General features: G+C 39.3%; 1 protein-coding gene across 2 annotated transcripts in view; it reads right to left on the bottom strand.

Moving 5' to 3' along the window:
• Nucleotides 1-24321, bottom strand: part of LOC124122155 (autophagy-related protein 9A-like) — a 279064-nt gene that overhangs the window by 224108 nt on the left and 30635 nt on the right. For both annotated transcript variants that reach the window (XM_048386919.1, XM_048386914.1), the window contains exon 3: nt 7393-7501. In XM_048386919.1, coding sequence (XP_048242876.1) covers nt 7393-7501 — 109 coding nt within the window. The remainder of the gene's footprint in view (nt 1-7392; nt 7502-24321) is intronic.

Raw genomic sequence — 24321 nt, forward strand, 5'->3', positions numbered from 1 at the left:
TGCACCCAGTCCATTAACAAAGGGCCATGGAGCTGCACACACTGCAGTGCAGCAGCACTATGAACAGTATTATAGTGCAGGGTTTGATTGCATTGCATCTGCGTCAATCAAACAGTGACAGTTCAACAACATGCCAAGATTAACAGAAGTGCAAAGAAACAACATCATAGGCCTCTTGCAGGCAGGGGAATCACGATCACCTGTAGCCAAGGTTTTCAATGAGCACCCAGCACAATCACAAGGCTATGTGATTGGTTTCCACAGCATGGGTCAACACGTGATCGGCCAAGGGACGACCAAGAGTAACCAGCCCCGTCCAAGATTGCTACATCCAACTGCGCCACCTATGTGAAAGGACAACCACAGCCACTTCAACCGCAAACCCAAATAACCGTACTGCGCAGAACAGACGTCCTGTTCGACGAGTTATATTGAGTCGACCAACAACAACTGCATTGGTGTCGCAAACACAGGGTATGGCCTCAACTGTAATGGAGATGTCTAGTTCAGTGACGAATCAAGATTTCTCCTCCGTCAAGGGGATGGATGCTACAGCCTTCAGAGAAAATGTTACGCCGGAAACTGCATAAAGGAAGTAGATAGGTTTGGTGGGATTAGTGTTATGATGTGGGCAGCTATCTCTCATCATGGCAGGACAGGTTTGGTCCATATCTATTCCAAAATTCTCGTCCTCCCAACTGCAGCCAACGGTAACGGTGTATTCCAGGAGGACAAGGCTCGATCGCATACAGCACGGATCACAAGAGCCTGTCCACACAACAACAACGTTGATGTTCTCCAATGGCCCTCCAGATCCCCGGATTTAAACCCGATAGAGCACCTATAGGATGAATTGGATAGACGGCTACGCCGACATTAACCACAACCCATTTCTTTTTTTTAAGAGTATATTCATAAGTCTGAAAAGTGAATGTTGTGCAATAATTGCAGCTGTGCAGCACTATCTTTATCTTATATTATAAAATTACGCAGAGATGAAGAATGTTAAATTTCCTATCTGAGGGTGTAAAATTGATTGTGAATTGGTCTGAAAAAAACAACAGACATGATTGTCCACAATTTCGTACGGAAAAAACAAATAGCAAATTTCGCCACTTTTTATCGTACACTGATAAAAGTTGTTTGACAATTCTAAATATAGCCTGCGGCAGCGCATTTCTTACCAAGAACTAGTTTATGAAAGCACTTTTAGTTTCAATATATTTTTTATTTCGGGTATTTCGTAATCTAAGCGGCTAAAATTATTATAAATGGGAACTAATAAATATATTATTTTTTCGATTCATTATTTTTCATTATTATGCACAGGAATGCAGTTTATTTGGTATATTATATTGGCACTGAACACATCCAATTGTCGCGGTGTTAGGGTAGGTTACCCCGAACTCTATACTTCGCCCTTGGATCACCTTTATGATCTATCAACCATAGCTTTACGATCATTAGGGTCAGGTCTCCATTTAGTTGCTATTATAGATTCTATAGCGTCTCCCAATATTCTTCACAATAAAAACGTCGAGAAAGCAGGATGAAATGGTTTAGTGTCAAAGTTGTTGAACCAACGTCCAGAAGGGTGCAACCAAAAGCAGATGAAGTCGTTTGGTGTCTGAGATCTTATTCACCACTTGAGGTTGAAGGCCTGTCAGAGGGTACATGTAAGTGTTCAGTCCTTCCTGAGGGATGGCTAGAGCATCGTGATCCCACACCTGTGGGTCCAATATGGGGTAGACAAAACTTAGTAGTTGATTGTTGTATCTGGACGTAAGAAGATTCACTTCTGGCTTCCAGATGGAGATGCCACACTGTCGAGGATGGCTGATCCAGTCAGGAAAGCGTGTCTGCTATCACATTTTGAATCCCTGGAATGTCTCTGGCTTGAATGTGATGTGAGTCTACCAGTTTGGAAAACTGGATCGTCATTCGCAGGAGCAATGTGGATTTCATCGATCCTATCTTGTTGATGTACCACACAACCATAAGTTGTCCAATTGAACCATCAGTCGGGACGATTGTACTACCTCCGCCCAGTCGATGAATAGATTTCATTCGTCTGCGGACCAACACCTGTCACCAGTTGATATTACAAGTCCACTCCCCAGGTGATGCGTTGGTGTGAATGGTGTCAAGAAGATTGCTTTGCACACGTTCAACTCCCGAAGCCATCCCTGAAGCTATAATGCAGTAACGACGTCTGTAGTCAAATCTTAATCTTGCAATCGTCTCTCTGCAGAAATAGTCTCAGAAAGCACTGTTAAGGTCAAAGTTGCAGCTGGCTTCTCTCTTTGAAAAAGCCTCTTCTGATAATAGGAGGCCTAAGATTCTTGCCACTGCCGAAAAGTCAGAGATTGTTTGAGTGACAATGATATTTGTTTCTGTATCTTTGTCCCCCCGTCCTGCGGAATGAACATCCTACCCGCCTTGCTCCGATGAACTGGAGGTGTTGTGTGGGGATTGTCTCCAAATCCTTGAAGTTGACCAGCCATCCCATCTGATGCAATAATATCCAGGCAAACAACAGCTGCTTCTTGAATACCATCGGGTTGGTATGTGCTTGAATGCATTTGTCGATGAAGATCTTCAACACGATCCTTCGGCTGTGACGAAAATGAGTAATAGGTTCCGTGATGCGGGTGAATAACCACGGTGTAGTTCCACTGATAACCTATCCCATTAGGGTAGAGCTGACGATGACGTTTTGTTCTGGTGAAGAGGCAATAGATTCTATAACCATGGGTGTTGTAATTCCAGGTTGTTGATGTGCAGTGTTTGTTCGTCTGCAGACCAACACTCGGCCACTTAGTGATCCAATAGATGCACTCTCGATTCTTATGTTTGGGCATCAACAAAAAGGTGTGAACACCTCCACGTGTTGTCATCGAAGCCCAACTGGGAGCTAGCGACACTGACACTATGATAAAAAAAAATATTATCATCAGGCTCCTCATCACATCAACACAGTTATGCATACCACATATAAAGCGCACCAAAAGGCTCGCATTAGGTCAGTCTGTCCTGATTCCAGAATAAGCAGGTTTGTTTTCAAATCAGAGAAAGTCCTGATACATGATTCACAAATCAGCCTTGATATACATCCATGCACTTGAGCGTGGAATACTGCAGTCTTGCCAAACTCGTAGACAATAGGGCTGCAAAGAATACATCATGAGGCAAGTACGATACATATCACGAATATAGCGTGTCGAATACGAATATTTAGTTACAAATACAACAAGCAAGCAGTTGATGTATTATTTATTATATTCAGGGAAAAATACAGTTATTGCTTTGGGGTCCAAATAATTCATTAGCGTTATGGACAATCAGTCGTTTAACCGGGGTGGAGTTGTAGATGACCCACACAACAGACTACTGCATGGCTTGTATATATTCCATTTTGCATATCCTGCTTTGATTAATAACAGACAAATAAAAAATAGACATTTTCAACACAATAATCTTTGAATTTTGCATTCAGTAAACCGATTCCAAAATAACAATTGATAAGTGTTCATTTACATGTTTTATGTTAAAAAAATATAGATACTTGAGACCCTTTCAAACAATAAAATCGTTGTTAAGTATAGGTTAAACAGACAAATACTAGTAAATGGTCCTCAGCAATGCTGTCAGACAAGCCAAACATCATCGATCTACATTCTGGAATAGATTTGACACATTTACAATGTATTTCACCCCTCAGCCAGATTGAAATGAAGTCAGTCAAATCAGTTTATTAGCTCTACTTAATTTAAAAGGATAAAAAAAGACTACATTATATGTGTGTTCACGTTAAATTGTGGCGTGTTCCATGAGACAACATAACTTGAAGAAAATTCTAACATTATCTCTCTTTGGGAACAGAAATTAGTGTCACTTTTAAATATTGAAAAGAATTATGGATCTAGATAGACCCAGTATATATCACTTAACATCAGACTTGAACACGCATCTTAAACGCTGAACACCTGCTGTTTGATCAAAGGTCTTGTCTAGTCATTGGCATTTAGGATAAGGTCCCTTACTTTTGACCTTGACTTTGTACGCAATGTGTTCACATAAAGTTCTGCAAGCTCCATTTTAAGGGAAATATTGAAGTATCTTTTTGCACTTTATTTCATATCTAATAGCTATACACTTATTGATTATATTATTTATTGGGTTTGAAAAATGTCTTTGTATAGAACACGAGTGCTATTTGTGGTCGAGTACTCGCGGCATCTTTTATCATAAGGACAAAGCTCTACATCTTGGACATATGTAGGATTGTACGGAATTTCACTCAAATAGTTGCGTGTTAAACAATGTGACCTGACAATGTGATCTTGAATTTTGTGTCACTTCTCCATGTTGTTATTGTCATCGGCTGGGAAATCCCCGTGACATCATAAGGAAACACCCCATTTTTTCAATCTCTTACACAAATGAGTTCTCTGTCAGAGTTACGATATAGCTATCATATCTTTGTGTGATCTGCGACAGGTTTACGATAGTTTCGAAAATGTATCTTATTTTAAACTTGAGATATTTTATCTTTGAACGTAAGTTGTTAAGACTAATCGTAGCTAAGACTCCAGAGGAAGCTCTTCAAACATAATGTTGTTCACTGATGATCCCTGGTTGATCATTGAACCTCTTCCAATCCTCGGGGTTCGTCGCCTGGTTAACAATCCTGTATTCCCGTCAAACAGAGAGATAGTTTATCACCTCCCTGTGACGCCCTAATCAATTTTCTGATCGGTCCAAGGCTGAACATTGAACACGGATTGAGATTGCCGAATCCCTGTGAAGTGTGTCGCAGTAAACACTGTGGAAGTGAGTGTAGCTTGCTTATTAATTTGCACAACGGAGATCAGTGCATTATGAATCTCTGAATCCTGTAGGTGCCGATCTGTGTTGTCCTCCAATTCACGTGGTTGAACATTTGGTGTAGGTTCAACGTCAGCTTGAGTGAGTCCTTGGTGAAAGCGATCATACTCCTATAGAAGCAACACTTGGATAGATTGTCATGTCTGGATGCAAGCTACTTTTGATAACGGTCCTGCATCAAAGCTTGAATATCAGACTGAGAGAAAGAAGATGATTGAATCCAGTAATCCCAAGAAGTACAGTCCGTTTGGCTTGAAATGAGAACGATGAAATGCCATATAACTCCAAATTGGGAATAGTCAATTAAATGTCAATAGGGTACATGGCAATGAATACCCTGTACCCAACAATATCTGCTGTTTGTTAGTTTTATTCCCATCACTGGAAAAAGTTGTTTAAGAAACTATCATTGTTATGAGTCAATCTCATTAAAATCAGATCTTAGTTCTCGCTACCGCTAAACAAAGATCTGAGGACATCCCATTACAGGTCACGTAAGAGTGACTTTTCGCGAATTTTGACCGACCAATGAAATGACTGACAAGAAATCTACATTAGCCAATCAGAAGGCAGCTTTCTCGAGCTTTACGACACTAGTTTCAAACTGGCAACTTCGCTTCGAAACATATTTTGACGTATTCTCGATTAAAAAAATTAAAACTGATAAGAATAAAATTCTGGAATGGCTTATAGATGGCCTAGCTTGTATGGATATAATCATAAAACCCGAAACTGTCGTTCGGAATACCCCGTGTTAAATATTTCATGGTTGCATGATTAGAAAACTCATTCCGACTGTCACTTTCATGATCTGGTAAGGGACGCTCTGATTGGTTGGATGAAAGGTCGTTCTGACATGACCCTTAATGGGATGTCCTCAGATCTTTGTTTAGCAATAGCGAGAACTAAGATCTGATTTTAATGATATTGTGTTATGTGTACAAGTTGACATCTTGAATGGAGGGATGCACAATGGTAGGAGGAACAGCGCAAACGCACATGTGTTACACAATGGTACAGGGAATGACACCATAAGAGTCTCATAATTTAAACACAATCTGACTCACTAATGTCACAGCCCTCATCAGAATTGCTTGTGTCGCTGCTGATGGTCACAACTATTTGTTTGGGAATTGAGCCCTAAGAGGTTGGTAAACTAAGGCTAAATACGATAATTTCAATGCAAAAATTCAAACTAGTTCTTTGTTATCACACTTACTCATCCCATAGAAATTGGCACAAGTCCTACAGTCCTTGCTAAACTGCCGAATAGTTGTATCATAAGGACCATCAGAAGTTTGCTCTTTTAAAGGGTTTTGCTATATGTTATCTACTGGGATCTATGGTCAAAAACTGTCAGTTAGTTTCTAACGCTGCTGTGGCTTAATTGGTTTCTCTCTCATGAATACCATTGCCTTCCACATCATATTGTTATATTTGTACATTAACCCTACCCTGTTTAAACATATCACCAAGCATGTACATACATTAGTGAGTGAGTTGGGTTTAACACCGCTTTTAACATTATTCCAGTTATATCATGGCATGTCTGCTTAATGTGGGAGGAAAGTTCGAAGTGATGCAGGTCTCAGACGTTTTCCACTTCGGTGAAACCCATAAGCACAGGTATGGTGCTGACAAACCTAGAAACGTAATTGGGGCGAACTGGGATTCGAACCAACAATCATAGGTTTCTGGCGTGCCCAAGCGACACAACTCTGCACAGCGAATCACGGCGCCTTAGACAACTGTGGCCACCTGTGCCCCCCCATACATACATTAACTTGCATAGGCTTAACAAAACAAAACATCTTGGTTTTCAGGCTGCGCCCACCTCATCATAATGTCTACTGCACATCTCATTTTTATTTCCATTTTCACCAAAAAAAATAACAAAAAAAGTTTTTTTAATTTCTTTTTTAAATATTCCCCATTTCAAACACATGCCCCCAGCAGTGAATATTTAAGAATAACATCATTTTGCGGAAATTATTGAAAAGAACATTTGGTTAAATGCTCATTTGAACATCATACTAGCTTGAACATAAAAAAACACCACACAATATTTTCAAAAGCCATTGGCTGAGAACCAATTTAATTTTTCTCAACCATATGCTTACTCAGTATTCACCTCATGAAAGGGCAAGCAGTAGCCTTAAAACATCATTACAAAACAATATAGAAGTAGATATCCAAAAACTTTTCATGTTTTCCTGTTCTTCCCGCTTCGATCTTCATGCCTATGGAAAATTTAATGGCACAAATTTTCTGGCTGTGACCTTAGGATTGAAATATCAACGTGCCAAACAAATGTTCCATGGCTACAACAGAGATAAACACATTCTGACACATCTCTGAGATGTCCAAGCACAGCATGGCTTCAAAAACAAAATATGCTGTGATAATATACATGCTTAAAAAACCTTAAAGCATCCGAATGTACATAGGGCTGCTTAAATATACAAAAACTTACTAAATGGTTTGCAAAAATATTATCATTCTTACACAAGTTGTAGAATTTCTTCCAGTACCATACACAGGAATCCATGGCGCTGATGATAATGGTAAACACGATTGAAGAAGTCATCCAAGTTTTCAATGTGATTCCATCGAGCTGAAATAAGTGAAAAGATGAAAATCAAAGTACCAGTATGGGAAAAATTAAATATTCATTCAAATATGCAGTTACACCCATCAAATACATATCTATTAACAAATTGCAAATGAAACAAGTGAGTCTTCAATGCTGGTATCAGGAACATTACTTATACTTGCAATCTTGAGTGGTGGGCAAGTATTCATTGTGGAGGACTAGTTATTGCACACAAACAGCCTTTGGGAAAAGGGGCACATTTTCATCAGTAGTTAACGAACAAGTGATTGATGAATGTTCACAAACTGTTTGATAGTCAATACCAGTCATGTTATTTGTGTTAAAAACATATCACCTTGTGAGTAGTTTAGAGTGTTGTAATACATTAAAAATATAAAACAATTGTGTTTGTTGTTCATGCCACACTCAGCAATATTCAAGATATATGACAGAGGTCTCTAAATAATTGAGTTTGGACCAAACAATCCAGTGATTGAGATCATAGGCATCGATCTGCGCATATCGGGACATGATTACATGCATCAACCAATCACTGAGCCAATCCACCCAATCCAGTTAATCGCCTCTTATGACAAGCACGGGTTGCCGAAGATCAATTCTAACTTGGATAGTAGTATAGGTAATGGGGGTTCTGCCGCAACTCCACTGGAGCCGGATTCATATACCTATACTGCTACTACAGGTGGCATTTTTTATGCCAAAATGATGTTGCGATTCAACGATAGTCATGAGATTAACTTAAATTGGCTCTAGCTCACCAATACCTGGGGCCAATCATTGCTTTAGATGAGCCTAAATGGTAATAAAAATATTCTTCATTATTTTTATCGATAAAGCGATATTCAACATTTCTATTAAGTTCTTCGTTCATTTTACTAGGAGACCAGACTATATAACTACACTCTTCTTGTAAATTGATACGAAACAATTGATAACCGTATTTGGTTGGTTTGACATCACTGATATAATAAAAACCTTGTGGTAATTCTCTCCATTTAAAAGCTTTCTCCATTATTATATATATTTATGTAAGCATTTGTCTAAATGTGATCAAACGATAGTAAGCAATCTATTTTTAATCTCCAACCAGTTCTTTGGTTTTGGCACGGAATAATTGACGCGCCTGTTGCCTCCCCTGTTCTATGAACTTTTTTTTCTCGTCTTCACTAATACCATTGGTTTTATGAGATTTTGATCGAATCTCCTGCTTCATTTTATTGTATTTGGTGAGTTCTGACAACACTAAACGAAACTCCTCCTCCGATATCTTACAATCGACCATTGCTGTCGAAATATGATCCTCAATGCTGTTCAACTTTGCTTCGGCGAGTACCCGAATACTATCGTGTATTAATGCTTTCTTTTGTAACCAACGAGAAATGAATTTTATCGCTATTCCTGCCAGTCCCGAGACTCCAGCGGCTATTTCCATACCGAGCACGATAGGCGCGGCGATTATAGTTGATAATAAACCGACACCGGCTACACCGAGTCCCATGCTAGCTGCTACAACGTCAACGTTGGTGTTTCTTTAGCCATTTAATCGATAGACCTGGTAATATTTCAAAGGCATTTTCCGGTGCATCTCCGAACAAGACTTCAATAATAAGCATGGAAATATTAGGTATTGCACTCAAGTTCTGTTTAATATCATCGAATTCAGTAACCAAATTTAAACTAACGTTTTGGATTGCCGGACGACTATATAACATATGACCTGGGTTTTCTGGCAGGGGAGTGACTAACACACTTTTTCGCTTTGACGGGATATAAGCCGCGAGTACGATGCCACTATTTATTATCTTAGTTAAATTATGTCCCTTACCCATCATCACATAAGGTGGGGTAATGACGATATTCAGTAGCCATTCGATGTTTGCTTCGACCATAGTCAATTTATTCTCGCCGTTGAGAATAATATTGTACGAAGTGTTTTTAATGAGTCTACTAACGTCGACATCGCTTAAATCTTCTAGATTACCTGTGAATGTAACTTCTTTCCGCTTGTATACATTATCGTGTAAGTGTAAAGCGTATAACTTACCATTGTTACCGGGTTTATCGAATCCTTCCGTGTCTCCGAGATCGGAAAGCGCAATTGTATTACATTGTCTGAGCGTTCCAGGGCCTGATGCATCAACCATTATTTACAATATGGAGTGTTACACTTAAGTATCCTATATGTACTGGTTGGTGTTTTACATCTGATACAGAAATTTTGAGGTCTGAAATAATACCATGCTTCATTTTTTTATATTGTAATGACGAGAAAGATTCCGTTCTACCGCTATTATATTTTTCATTTTTCACTGGAACAGATCTGAGTAAGAGTTGAAGGACTTTCTAGTTGAATTTTATTTGTCGTGCTTATTTGATCAAGATGGATGCACAACTCCTTATAGGGAACTAAATCGGGCAATGTATCTCCATCAGGATATGTGCCAATTAAGCGACTAAATTCCAATGTACCTGGTTGTTCTATTACAATTATAGGTGGATTTCCATGGTCTATTTTCACTGTCCCAGTCGCCTCATATTGTGAGAGACTAACTCCATTAGGCTTTAAAATTTCATCATTGAGTGAGCTTACGCTGTAATACCCATCAGGTATAGTAATGCGTTTGATAATAATACCATATATAGTCATTAGTATTATCCTATTATTATTTTTTGCAGCACTTATATTGGTCCACAGTGGGTAATACGTTACATCGCATAGAGCGACTTCGAGCTGACCATCCGAGTTATCGATAGTACGAAGCAGTTGAATAGACTGGCCATTTGTTATTCCCGGGAGTGTAACATACATATTAAATATACAATGATACTATATCATAACTTAAATATGAAATCGAGACAGATTACTAATCTATCGATTATGGTAAATTCCTATGGTGATGATTTTTTCGTTAAATTACCTGATATCTTTGAAAAGTACAGGGTCACGGCAACTAGCGATAAAATGATCCACGATTGGTTTCACAATCCGATGCAATTTTGGCAGAATCAGTTAAACTTTGCCGTATGGTGTGCCACAACGGGATGTGGTGTATCTGTTAATGCTCCAGGATATATGCTAAATAAGTCTGTTATATTATTTCACGTGTATTATCAGATTAGACGTATACTTAAAGAAATTAATGCTCCATTACCGCAGGATCGAGCGTGGAATTCCATAAATAATAATTATGATAGGTCCGCGTATGAGCGTATTTGTCAGGAATTTAATGTTTCTACGAGTAATGATTGGCGTATTAAAGGAGCAAACCATGGTCTAGGTGTTCCTTACACAGAGGAAAATATATCCGTCAAAGAAGAAAGCAATTATGTATATAAAGCACTTAATAAACTTCCAGTTTATTTTGGTAAGTTGCGGCAGGACAGCAAACTTTACGCAAGAATGTATGATCATCATCTAAAAACCGGTCATTGGTATAAAGGCTGGGAACTTTATAGTAACGATTGGAGAGGGGATATTATGAGTTTTAAGAGTGGGTTAATTTATATTGTTAAAAAATTTGTACAACTGAACGATGACGCTTGGAATGAATTTCTTAATGATAAAACGTAAAATAATTTTACTAACCCAGGATTTGTAAGATTTAATGAATCGATAAGAACTTATGTGTGGGCAATTCTCGGTGCGCAATCGCAAACACGAACGGGAATCATCGGTACTGGGACGGCGTTCGATGCGCAAAAACAGTTTGTCGCAAACGTGGAGGACGCCATTAATTCACAAGTTGACATACCATCGTCTATAAAACGTTTTCAAGATGCATTACAGTACGCTCAATCCAAAGTGGACTACGTTTATGCGCCGGGACTATACATGTCTCCGAGTAATATGGAACTTAAGATCGGTCAAGTGATATGCTATAATAATAAAATTGTTATCGCTACCGATCAACAAAAACCAGGTATAAATTCAGATATTAATGTCGAATTAATAACGCAAACAATCACGGGTGAAAAGGGAATAGTCAAGCCATAGACACCAACTATCGCTAACACATCTACTAACGCACAACCACAAGTGTCACCGCATAATGAGACTAAAAATCAACAACATATCGATGAAAAAACAGCGCTTGTAGTGGGTGGAGTCGCGGTTGGTTTACTCATGATTTGGTTAGCGAACTGATTTGGTTAAATAGTTCTTAGCGAACTGACTTGGTTCAATAGTTCTTAGTGAACACGTACAACAGCCCTGCAATTGCTACGATCAACCCCCACAAGTTTTGACTAAGCCAAGTGGTGGTCTTAGCTAATAAATTCAATAGCCAGGAAACAACACTCCCTATTATACCGGGAAGTGCGGCCGCGGCTTTCTCAGCGAGCTTTCCCAGTGCTGATCCTAATGCTTTTAAATGCTTTTTTATCCACTCTTTTATACCATTTTTATCACTAGGAGGTGATCCGCCACCACCTGTACCACCTGTGCCACCTGTTAACGTGAGAGTCAAAGTCGATATAATAAATCCCAACGCGGTTAAAATACTGGCAATTGTTATTCCCTGTTCTCTGAACAATGTTTTAATTTTATTGGCCAGTGTAGTGTCATCGTTGAGGACTTGATCGATAGTTTCTCGAAAACGACTGATTTGCGAACAAAGTGCCTTTCTATTACTGGAAGCTGCTTCGAGGCGGGCCGATCTTTCATCTTCTAAGTTACGCAATCTTTCCTCTACTCGGCGTCTTCTGAACTCATCATCACCCGCCTCATCAAGTTTTGTTTTCTCGTAAGCTATATGATTGTTGAGTTCGGATATCTTGGCTGTATTATTGATGAGTTCTCCCCGCATTGTTCGCATTGCCTTGTCAAGACCTCGTAATTCCCTAATACTAAACTCCAAGGATGGTACCTGTAACGTGGAATTATCGTAATAGGTATCTAAGATTTCTCAGAGTCCGTCCGAGGCCACCATCGAGGAAGCTTCCAAATCATCTGTATTACCGAGTTCCTAAGAACCTTAGTAGTCTTCGCGGAAAGTTTTGGTCGTCGGTAGTCCACAAAACCTAATTCATCACGAACAGTGCCGATGCCGTGTTTAACAGCTATCGTAGACAAGGCTAGGGGCTTACGAGTACGAGAATGTATAAGATCAATATCCGGAGCGCCACGCAGTCGCAATATTCCTTTACTATCTATCTCAAACTTTGAATATTCACGAACAATAGGACTATCATCTTTAAAGGAATCGTAATATTCATTGACGGTTGATTGTAAAATTTCATCGTTAAGATTCGTGCCACCAAAGTTGGTTTCATCAGTATCTTCGATTGGATTCTGGTTATCAAAGTCATCAAAGGTACTAAGATCTAAGTCCTTATGTTCAAAATTAGCCATTTTTATATTAAACATAGGGTACATGTTTTCAATATAACAATGTCTTCGCAATACGGACGCAAGTTAAACCCACAACGTAGACTTCGAGATCCATTAGGGGTTAAAGCAATTCGTCAGTCTGTAATTATAACTAATAACCCTAGTACCATCGATCAGAATCAAACGCTTCTGGTTTGCTTTCCTAATCTCGGCGCACACGATGTGTTAGTTCCAGGAACTGTCCGACTAGCATTTACGTTTGGTTTGACTTCTACCAACGTTAACAGGGAGCCTGTTCAGAACATAGGTCGTGCTATTGTTAAGAAAATCGCGATTAAAATTAGCGGTAATGAGGTTTTGAGTATCGACGATAGCGATGTATACTATTGTTACATGGATCTCTGGAGAACGGATAAAGAGCGGGAAAACTTACAGTACCAAGGTATTTGTAATAAGAACACATTGAGACTGCGCGTTGGCACTGAAAATGGTGATGATACCAACAAAGAAGATAAGGCCGTTGCCGATGTATTAGGTAACCGATTCTATATTCCCCTAGACTTTGAATTACTAGATTCCCACATGCCCTTTTATCAAGCATCCCTAGGCGATAGGTTAGAATACGAACTCACTTTTAATGACTACGGTAGAGTAATCAGATCTGCTGAAGATGCTAGCTATTCCATTGACAATATCTCGCTGGAGTACGATATGATAACGGATCCCGAATTAGCCAGACAAATTCGTAACCATTATACCGGAAGTTTAGCCATTTTGTACGATCGCGTGCTGCAACATCGAGAGATCGCGAGGGACAAAAATGATACAATGTGGAATATCAATCTAAACGTCCCCACGAGATCGTTGAAGGGTATTTTAATGTTGTTCGAGAACCCCTCCGATGCGTTTAAAAGAAATACCGAGAAGTTCTACAATCCCAAGATTACAAAAGTAGAATTGACTATCGAGGGCGTTCCTAATCAACTATATAGTCAAGGAATGCTAGCGTATCACCAGTGGGATGAGATTAAAAATCTCCCTTCTATAAAACGTTCCCCGGAAGTTAACTCGGTCGTGAAAGATCTGTCTCTCGGGAGTGTATCGATGGGTGAATACCTCACCACGAAGTACGTGCTATGGCTTGACATGCGAACAACGGATGATGACCAACTACACGGCAGTGGGAGGAGAATAGAAAATGCTAGCGAGGGTGCCACAATACAGATAACGAAGCTCCAGGAAACGGCTGGTAAATTAAACATATATTTGTACGTGAGTATGGGTGCGCAACTTAATATACAGAATGGGAGATTCGTGCAAGCAATCTATTGATAATCTTTTACCTAAAGATCCGCACTGCGCTATCATATGCGGGCAAACGGGCTGCAGAAAAACAGCTTTTATTCTAGATATTTTAGAAAGTCATTATCGGGACGTTTTCGATCATATTATTATTCTGTGTCCGACTATAAGCGTTAATAAAACATACCTATCGAGAGATTGGGTAATGAATGACGACGGGGTACACAGAGTCGATCCGGGCGATCGTTTACAAGACTGCCTCCGAGTATGTCACGAAAAATAAAAAGGAGAATCAACCCTTTTCGTAATAGACGACTGCAGCGCGAGTAAAGAACTAACCAAAAAGAAAGATATGCTTTCGTATTTAGCATTCTCCGGACGGCATACTCAGCATAGCGTTTGGGTACTTACTCAAAAATACAACTCTGTCCTGAAAGATCTCAGAGAGCAGACCAAATGGGTAGCACTCTTTCATTGCAAAGATCGAGATTCATTCGAGGAATGTTTACGCGAAAATGACGTCATTTATACCAAGCTGGAACGAGATAAAGTCAGAAAAGTGTTAGCGGCCATGAAGCACTGTAAACTCGTATTTAAAACCGATCAACCAGCTGCTTATGCAATTGCTTAGCAAAATGTAGCAAATATAGCAAAATGTAGCAAATTGAACATTAGCGGTTAATATTACATAAAATGTGGTTCGAAATCATCATTCTTTCACAACAGTTCATTATTACGGGTTGTATTGGATATGTCATATTATATTATGTTAGACTTAAATATCTCCTTAGGTATTACATTATGGAATGCGACGAACTCATCGAACAAATGCTCAAAGAATCTGAGCCTGATCAAAAAACACATCAACATGCTGAAGTAGTTACAGATAAATCTTTAGATAAACATAGAGAAAGACTCGCGGCTTTGGTGGAAAATGTTCCCAATATTTGGGGGAAAATTATACCATCGAAAAAATTGATAACATGACCGACGAAGAAATTAAAAAACTGTACGCGCGTTACGAGTCTAGACTGGGAGCTACCATGACTAAAACAATAGGGTTGTCTATATTACAAGTATACACAGTCGTAGCTAGTACGTTTCTCCCCATCCCGGCAGAACATTGCATGTATTTATGCGAATCTCTAGAGAAAGACCCATTCATCGAACACACTATAAGCGCAGTGAGCTGTGAGTTTTATCATAGATTCGGAATGTTCTTAGCTCCGTTCACCACAGCTTTAATAACGGCTAGGTATTGTCAATTTAAACATACATGCCCACTTAATAATATAAAGAACGAAGTTCAAATAAATAATGGAGACTCAACAGGTGACACCACCACAGATTGTGGAAACGCAACAACAAGTGAACGAGGAACAACGAGTGAATGAGGAACCACCACCAGTGAATGAGAATGTGAATGCACCACATGTGAATGAAAAACAAAAAAACAACCCAGAGTGACAAAGAATCCTTTGAAAATAGCCGCAGGAAGAAAGGGTGGGCTGGCGCGCAAAGCGAAATTAATAAATAATTCAAATAATAATCCGATTAAAACATGGGCCCTAGTAGGAGTTGTTGGTATAGCGGCTGTATGGTTCTTTTATAAGACCGGAGAAGAGAAAACGTCACCCCCGCCGCAACAACAAGTTCAATTAGAGGTTAGCCCGCATATAATGCTATAATAAGCATGACTACTCCAGTTACAGACGGTAAAATGTTGGTAAACGCGACGTATCATTCAGCGGTGGTCACCGGCTTGGCCATTGGCTATGCCCGTATGGCTAAAATGATTACTAAAGCCACACCTCCCAAGCTAGATTTTAATAGTTATGATATTGGTATGGCCATTCTTGATATTGGATTAGCAATGGCAACGAAGGATATGCTCATCAAACAAGGGCTTATCCCGGAAGACATAATGAAGTAATTAAACATTTGAATATATTATATTCATATAAACATGGCAACAATTGCGATGATGGTCGGTGGAGCTATTGTTAATGCTCTAGCTTTTTCGGGGAGTAATTATTTATTTTCTAGTATGAGAGAATCAAACGCTAAAGAAGTTGAAGAGGAGCGTAAACGACATAACAATGCTTTAGAACAACTCCAAGCAGCCCAGTCACAATATACGCGGCAGAGAATGAAGAGATTAGACTTTATTCATGAAAAACTGCTTAAGGAAGGACATTCAATTCAAACGTTTAAGGATGTCGAATCTGCCATGCACGAATACTACCTCGTTTATGGGAAAAAACTCGACCCAATACCGAGACCAACAATGAGTCAGTTTTATACACCGTCAGAGGAACAAAAGAACCGCGAGGTCGCATTTGTGATTATGGGATTGACTTCTGTATTGATTTTCAGCTATATCATTACGCATAAGCCAGAGTGACAGCTGTGGCTATGCATAATCAATATCTCACCAGTGTAGATGTGATTTGCATTTAGACAAATGATATTATAGATGTATAACCATGAATACTTGCATATTTACACTCATGGGTAAGACGACTCTATGTAACCGACGCTGTGTTGAAATTTACTGCGGTATACACAATTATTACATCAGGCGCGGAAAGATAAACTATACGTGTTCTGTATGGGGGATAGGGGTCAAAGGTCGTTATTGTTTATGTAAGGAACACGGTGCTGATAGGGTCAGGAACCAGATTATTTATGCTAGGAAGAGAGATTACATCAACGAGAGGAATAGGTTGGGGAGAATACGTATTTAGATATATGAAAACAACCAATTAGACATTTGTCTCATTTTGCATATACCATTCAACCACAATGGTTTTTGTCAGAGAGTTGAAGGCTATGGCAAAGCAAAGTGGCCTAGGTGGATATTCTCGAATGAGAAAAGCTGAATTGTTTACCTTACTCGGTTTGGAATACAACAAACCCCAGACTGTTAGGGAACTCAAAGCTCGAGCGAGAAACAGTGGGCTGAGAGGTTATTCTAGAATGAGAAGAGCTGAATTGATCTCTTTACTAGATAATAATGATGATGATGATAATAATAATGTTGATATTGATAATGATGTTGAGAATAAACAACAACAATTAATATTTGTACCCATATCCGCCGGCGTTGCTAAATATCTAAGAGGTTGGAAGATGGATATTAATTCCAACATGGATGTTAACGATATTAAGCCCATCATATCGAGTAAAATTAACGAGGAGTTAGATGATTTACATAGTATAAAATACCAGCTGACGATTAAAAGCGCTTATCAAACCTATAGAAAATACCAAGCATAATAATCAAGACAGTTTTACGTACAAAACTCAAGAACATATTCCTTGTGGGTTTGGATATATAGTTGTAAGGTATGATGGGAAAACAAACACTCCCGTGATTTACAGAGGTCCCGATGCAGCGGGAAAGTTTCTAGAATATCTACAAAATGAAGAGAGAATAATCAGGGAAAAATTATCGTGTAAGAAACCCATGTGTATGAGGAGGGATGATTCGAGGGCCCATAAGAAGTCAACGAGTTGTCACGTTTGTAATAAACCCCTGGATGGGTATTCCGTAAGAGATCATTGTCACGTCACGGGTAATTATCGGGGAGCCGCGCATAACGAGTGTAACTTGAAACTAAAAATGAATTCTCAAACAATACCCATCCCCGTTGTGTTTCATAACCTTAGGGGATACGATTCACATCTCATTATGCAAGCTATCTCAAAGACCGACGGCGGTTTAACGTGCATTCCTAACAATATGGAAAAATACATATCGTTCTCGTTGACTAAACCTAAATATTATAGGGACAAGGATGGGAAATCTAGAATAAAGCAAAGTAATGGGCTTAGATTCATAGACTCCGTACAGTTTCTGTTATCTTCCCTGGACAATTTAGCTAATGCGAACAATCCCGATGACTTTGCGATAACAAATCAATTTACCGATAAGATAACACGTCATTTGTTGTTAAGAAAAGGTGTATATCCTTACGAATATATGGATGATTGGTCTAGATTCGAAGAAACTGAATTACCACCCCTCGAATCATTCTATAGTAACTTAACAGAATCTAAAATAACAGATGCCGATTATGAACACGCTCTGACGGTCTGGGATAAATTAGGTTGTAAGAATTTAGGTGATTATCACGATCTGTACTTAAAAACCGATGTACTGTTACTCGCCAATATATTCGAGATATTTAGAAAGACATGTTTAAAACAATACGGCTTGGACCCGGCATGGTACTATTCCAGTCCCGGACTATCGTGGGATGCATTGTTGAAGAAGACCGGCGTAGAACTAAAACTACTCACAGATTACGATATGCACTTGTTTATTGAGAAAGGATTAAGAGGTGGTATATCGATGGCAGCTAAAAGGTATTCTAAGGCTAATAATAAATTAGTGGAAGGATACGATCCGAGTAAACCCGACACGCATATATCATATCTCGACGCTAACAATTTGTACGGATGGGCTATGAGTCAACCTTTACCCACGGTAGGTTTTGAGTGGTTCGATGATGTCCATAATATCAATGTGAATGATATCCATAATAATGATGCGAATAAAGGGTACATACTAGAAGTTGACTTGGAATATCCAAGTTCGTTACATAAAGATCATAACAGTTATCCGCTAGCTCCCGAAAGATTAATGGTTAATAAAGATTGGATGTCGGAATATCAACGCTCCTTGATTGGTAATAGTAGGTTAGCTAACGTAGAAAAACTCGAACCAAATTTGATGGATAAAACAAAATATATAGTTCACTACAGAAATCTCCAGTTGTATCTATCGTTAGGTATGAAACTAAAGAAAATACACAGAGTTCTAAAGTTTGATCAAAGCCCTTGGATGGAGCCCTATATAAGGTTGAACACAGATTTAAGAAAGATAGCTACCAGCGATTTCGAAAAGAACCTGTATAAGCTCATGAATAACTCAGTATTTGGTAAAACTATGGAGAATCTAAGGAAGCGTGTTGATGTTAAATGTCAGATCTAATGAGGAAGAAAGACTCAGGAAACTTATAGCCAGTCCGGCTTTTAACAGAAGCAAGATATTCGATAACGACTTAGCCGCGTTGCATATGCAGAAAAGTAATATAAAATTCATCAGACCGGTGTACGTCGGTATGAGTATTCTCGACTTGTCAAAACACTTAATGTATGACTTTTATTACAACGAACTTAAGAAGCAATACGGCGATAGATGCGAGGTGTTATATACCGACACAGATTCTTTGTTGATGGAAATACAAACCGAGGATGTGTATAAAGATATAGCAGAAAAAATAGATATGTACGACACGAGCGATTACCCTAAAGATAATCCACTGCACAACGTAGTAAATAAAAAGGTGTTAGGGACCCCTATAGCGGAGTATGTAGGATTAAGACCTTAGATGTATTCTATAAAGAAGTCCGATAATGGAGAGATAAGAAAAGCCAAGGGCGTTAAGAAGTATGTTGTAAAAAAGCATATCAAACACGAACGGTATAAAGAATCATTATTCAACGGTAGAACGTTCAAACATGAGATGAACTCTTTAAGAAGTTACAATCATAGGATATATGGATTAAGAATGAACAAGACATCATTATCCCCCTTAGATACAAAGAGATAGATTGATAATGATGGTGTAACTACCTATGCTTATGGTTATGGTGGTAATACCGTACCGTCGGGAACTATGAACAACTCTTCTCGTACAAATGCCCTACCCGGTCCATCTTGAAGATAATAAAGAATAGGCTCTCCTTCTTTCGTAACCAATCGACTAATGTTATACGTCTTACGAGACCAAATCCGATCGGTTGCGCGACGTAGGCCTCCTTCGAGTTCACCGGCCTGGTATAAATATCTTACCCTTACTCTATCCGGAAGTTTTTGTTCTTTGCCTCTCCTCAGTGCTGAAGATTCGGAAGTCACGGATTTCATTTTAATAGCATCGGATGGTTTCTTCCCTATTAATCTCGTCACTTCATTATTGAGCGCTGATACAACGGCTGATAATCCTGTCACCCATTCGGTTGATCTCAATCGTTCCGATTTCATTTCGATCCCATACTGATAGCCAAACAAACGTTCAGCTAATGTCCGGTTAAATCTTTCAACGATAGCTTGACCACGGTGGGCTTCTCTTTCACCACGGACGATTTCGACATTGTGCTTTGTTAACAGTTTAGTTACCGATCCCATAAACTCGCGACCGGGATCTACTTGAAATAGCTCAGGCCATTTTAGCGGTCCGCGTTTATATATGCAACTCAGTGCATTAGCTACTTCTGTTGATTCTTTCGAGGTTAATGGCTCAGCCTCTTTGTATCGACTAGCCACATCCACTACGGTTAAAGCGTATTTATACGTTTTGCGTCTTACCTTATCGTGGGGAAGAAACAAGAGGTCAGCCTGATGAACTTCATTCGTTGTAAAAATATCAAACTTCTTCCTCGGTATATAACGCGGTGCCGGTAAATATATTTGCCACATCGCTTGTTTCTTTAACCAATCCTTGGCCACATCTTTAGATACCTTAGCCGCAATGGCTAATTTTTTTATTGCTCTTATACCTTTCCAATATCCTCGTGGGCTATAGTAAATTTTATCCATTATTAATTAATATTGATATTTCGTTTAATACAACTCATGACTATCCTTGAATCGCATAATCATTTTGGCATAAAAAATGCCACCTGTAGTAGCAGTATAGGTATATGAATCCGGCTCCAGTGGAGTTGTGGCAGAACCCCCATTACCTATACGACTTGGATCTTCACAGGTATAAATTGTGAGAGTGATTACATGATTCAACCAGGGTACCAGAGGTACAGAAACTCACTTATCTTGGATAAATTAGCACTTACATGAGGATGTACTTAACTTGATTTTGTTGTAACAATTATATTTTGGTATGGTACTTACACAATGGGATGAAAAAAGTCAAAATGTTGTTGTATATGTACTCACAAACACAAACATAAATAAGTTTTTTAAAGATTATATTCCCTCCCTTAAGCTGTGTTTAAACCCCAATAACTAATGACTGAGTGAGTATGGTGAGTATGGTGAGTATGGTGAGCTGTTAACCTCAGTTTGCCGTCACCCTGAATGTTATGATAAGAGATTAAATGTGCCAGCAATTTAGATGTTTATCTAAAGGATTATAGGGACCAGTGAACCCTGCTTCATTAATGGTGACGCGTGGCTGACACGAATTGGTGAACACTTTTCAGTATAATCAGTGTCAAACATGAGTTTCATATCATGTTGAACGAATTTATAATCATTTAATCAACTATGGCTATAAAATGACGAACCAGGAAGGAAAACAACCGGAAACCCCAGAACACGCACTCATCCACTGCACACACTACCTAACACATCGAACCGCATTACAAACCACCCTCAATCTAAACAAGGCTCTCACTCTAGAAGCAATACTAAACCCACAAAATAAACTAGAAAACTTCAAGGCCTTAGGCGTATTCTTAATAAAAACGGAACTAATAAAACGCATCTAAAAACACAATAACCTACCAAATCAAAATCACATAAACAAACAAACATCCACCATACCCAGCTCCCTTAGTTCTCCTCCTCAACCCCATCGGCATCTATTCCAAATCTCAAAATTCCCAAATTCTATATAAGCAACCCCTAAACCCCCCTCTTGGGTTGCACAGACCACTTTCGCCACTTTCGGAAACACATTAAATGGCCTGGCCGGGCCCGTGTGCGAAATGACATCAGTCGGAAAGCGCACGTTAAATCTCCAAAGTAAGTAAGTAAGTAAGGAAAAGGTGTCTAATAAACTACATCCAGGACTTCCTAAACAATCGTAAAATAACCGTGGGTAGAGACCAAACACTATCTGACCAATGTCCCCTAGAAAATGGCACTCCCAAGGGCAGTATCCTCAGCCCCACCCTCTTCAATATAATGATAAACGATCTATTCGAGGGCCTATCCCTTAAAGTAAACACATCAAAATTCGCGGATGATGGAGCCCTCTGGATCTGCACTAAAAGCATTAAAATGGCCCAAAATGTACTCCAAAAATCTCTTAATAAAATACAACAATGGGCTGACAAATGGGGCTTCTCCCTTAACTCAGAAAAAACAACAGGAATAGTATTCAAACATAAAAACATGAAACCCGCCTCCCAAATCCTCCAGCTAAACAACCAAACAATCAAATTTCAAAAACAAACCAAATTCTTAGGACTTATTTTCGATGAACATCTCACCTGGGATGCTCACATCCAAAACCTAACAACTAAATGCAGTAAAGACCTAAACACCCTAAGATGCCTAACTGGCTCTAACTGGGGAGCCTCCAAAGATACCCTCCTCTCTCTCTACATATCACTAATTAGATCAAAACTAGACTACGGCTGCGCCATATACAACACCCTAAACAACTCTCTATCTAAAAAACTTGACTCAATACAATATCAGGCTCTCAAACTAATTACACGCACCCAACATGGCACCTCCTACACTTCACTTCAGGCCTTAACAGGAGAAATGCCACAAAGTCTACGCAGAGAACAGCTGAGCTTAAATTTCTGGGCCGCGTCCGAATCAAACCCTCTCATCCAAAACTTAATAAACCAAAATATCAGCCCCAAAAACCAAGCTCTAGCTCGTAAACACCCCTTACTTACCCAGGAATAAGCTTAAACTTACCCATCTCAAAATCAGAAATTAAAAGCGTAAACAAGCAAAAAATCACCAAAAAATGGCATAACCTATATCTAAACTCAAATAGCCAAATCAAAAATTCTCCATCCATCAAAAAAAATCGACAGAGTAATCACTAAACTCCAAACAGGACACACCAACCTAAATAACCACCTTAAAAAAATTAAAAAACATACTACAGGTAACTGCCCACACTGCAAACAACTAGAAACCCCAGAACACGCACTCATCCACTGCACACACTACCTAACACATCGAACCGCATTACAAACCACCCTCAATCTAAACAAGGTTCTCACTCTAGAAGCAATACTAAACCCACAAAATAAACTAGAAAACTTCAAGGCCTTTGGCGTATTCTTAATCAAAACGGAACTAATAAAACGCATCTAAAAACAATATAATCTACCAAATCAAAATTACATAAACAAACAAACATCCACCATACCCAGCTCCCTTAGTTCTCCTCCCCAATCCCATCGGCATCTATTCCAAATCTCAAAATTCCCAAATTCTATATAAGCAACCCCTAAAGCCCCCTCTTGGGTTGCACACACCACTTTCGCCCCTTTCGGAAACACATTAAATGGCCTGGCCAGGCCCGTGTGCGAAATAGGCATCAGTCGGAAAGCGCACGTTAAATCTCCAAAGTAAGTAAGTAAGTAAGGAAAAGGTGTCAAAATGGCTAATGCACAGGTTCAAGTGAGATTTGTTGAAAATAAGCATGGTGGACAGAATTTGGTGTGTAATGGTTACAGATTCCGTATAAAGAGCAGAAGAAATACAACAATTCACTGGCGTTGCTGTATGAAAAATTGTACAGCAACTATCAATACAGCAAACAACATCATCACCACATACCGCAACAACCACAACCACCCAGGTGACTGTCAAGACATGCTTTTGTTGCTGGCAAAATGGCCCCACTCATCTATGGTTTGCTTCCTGATGAACGCCAGTCAACCTACATGAAATTCTTTCAACGTGTTAAGAAGATTGCAGCAGACAACAACATTCCCCTAGCCCCATCAAAGATCTTCACAGACTTTGAAGCAGCTGCGCAGAATGCTGTCAGAGATACCTTTCAGTGCCAGCCCAAAGGTTGTCTGTTTCATTATAGACAGGCAATCTGGAGAAATGCCCAGAAGAATGGACTTCAGACCTTGTATAAGACCGATGACAATGGTCTTGGTCTCCTTGGTAAGGAAAGCCTCAGCCCTGCCACTGGTGAGAATGTGTGACATCCACGATGTGTGGAAGAAGAAGCAAACTTTGATGATCCACAGGTGCTGAGGTTTGCAGATTATGTTACTGAACAGTGGGTGGAGAGTGATGGTCGCAGCTTGTGGAACCACTTCGAGACAGTGGGTTCCAGAACCACAAACAATTTGGAAGGCTGGCATGGTAAGCTAGGCAAACAGGGGCCTAGCCATCCAAATATATTCAAATTCATTGACATTATAAAAAAAGAACAGTGTTTTGTAGAGT

The sequence above is a fragment of the Haliotis rufescens genome, unplaced genomic scaffold, assembly GCF_023055435.1.
Source record: "Haliotis rufescens isolate VD_foot unplaced genomic scaffold, xgHalRufe1.0.p SCAF_10, whole genome shotgun sequence".
NCBI classification, from domain to species: domain Eukaryota; kingdom Metazoa; phylum Mollusca; class Gastropoda; order Lepetellida; family Haliotidae; genus Haliotis; species Haliotis rufescens.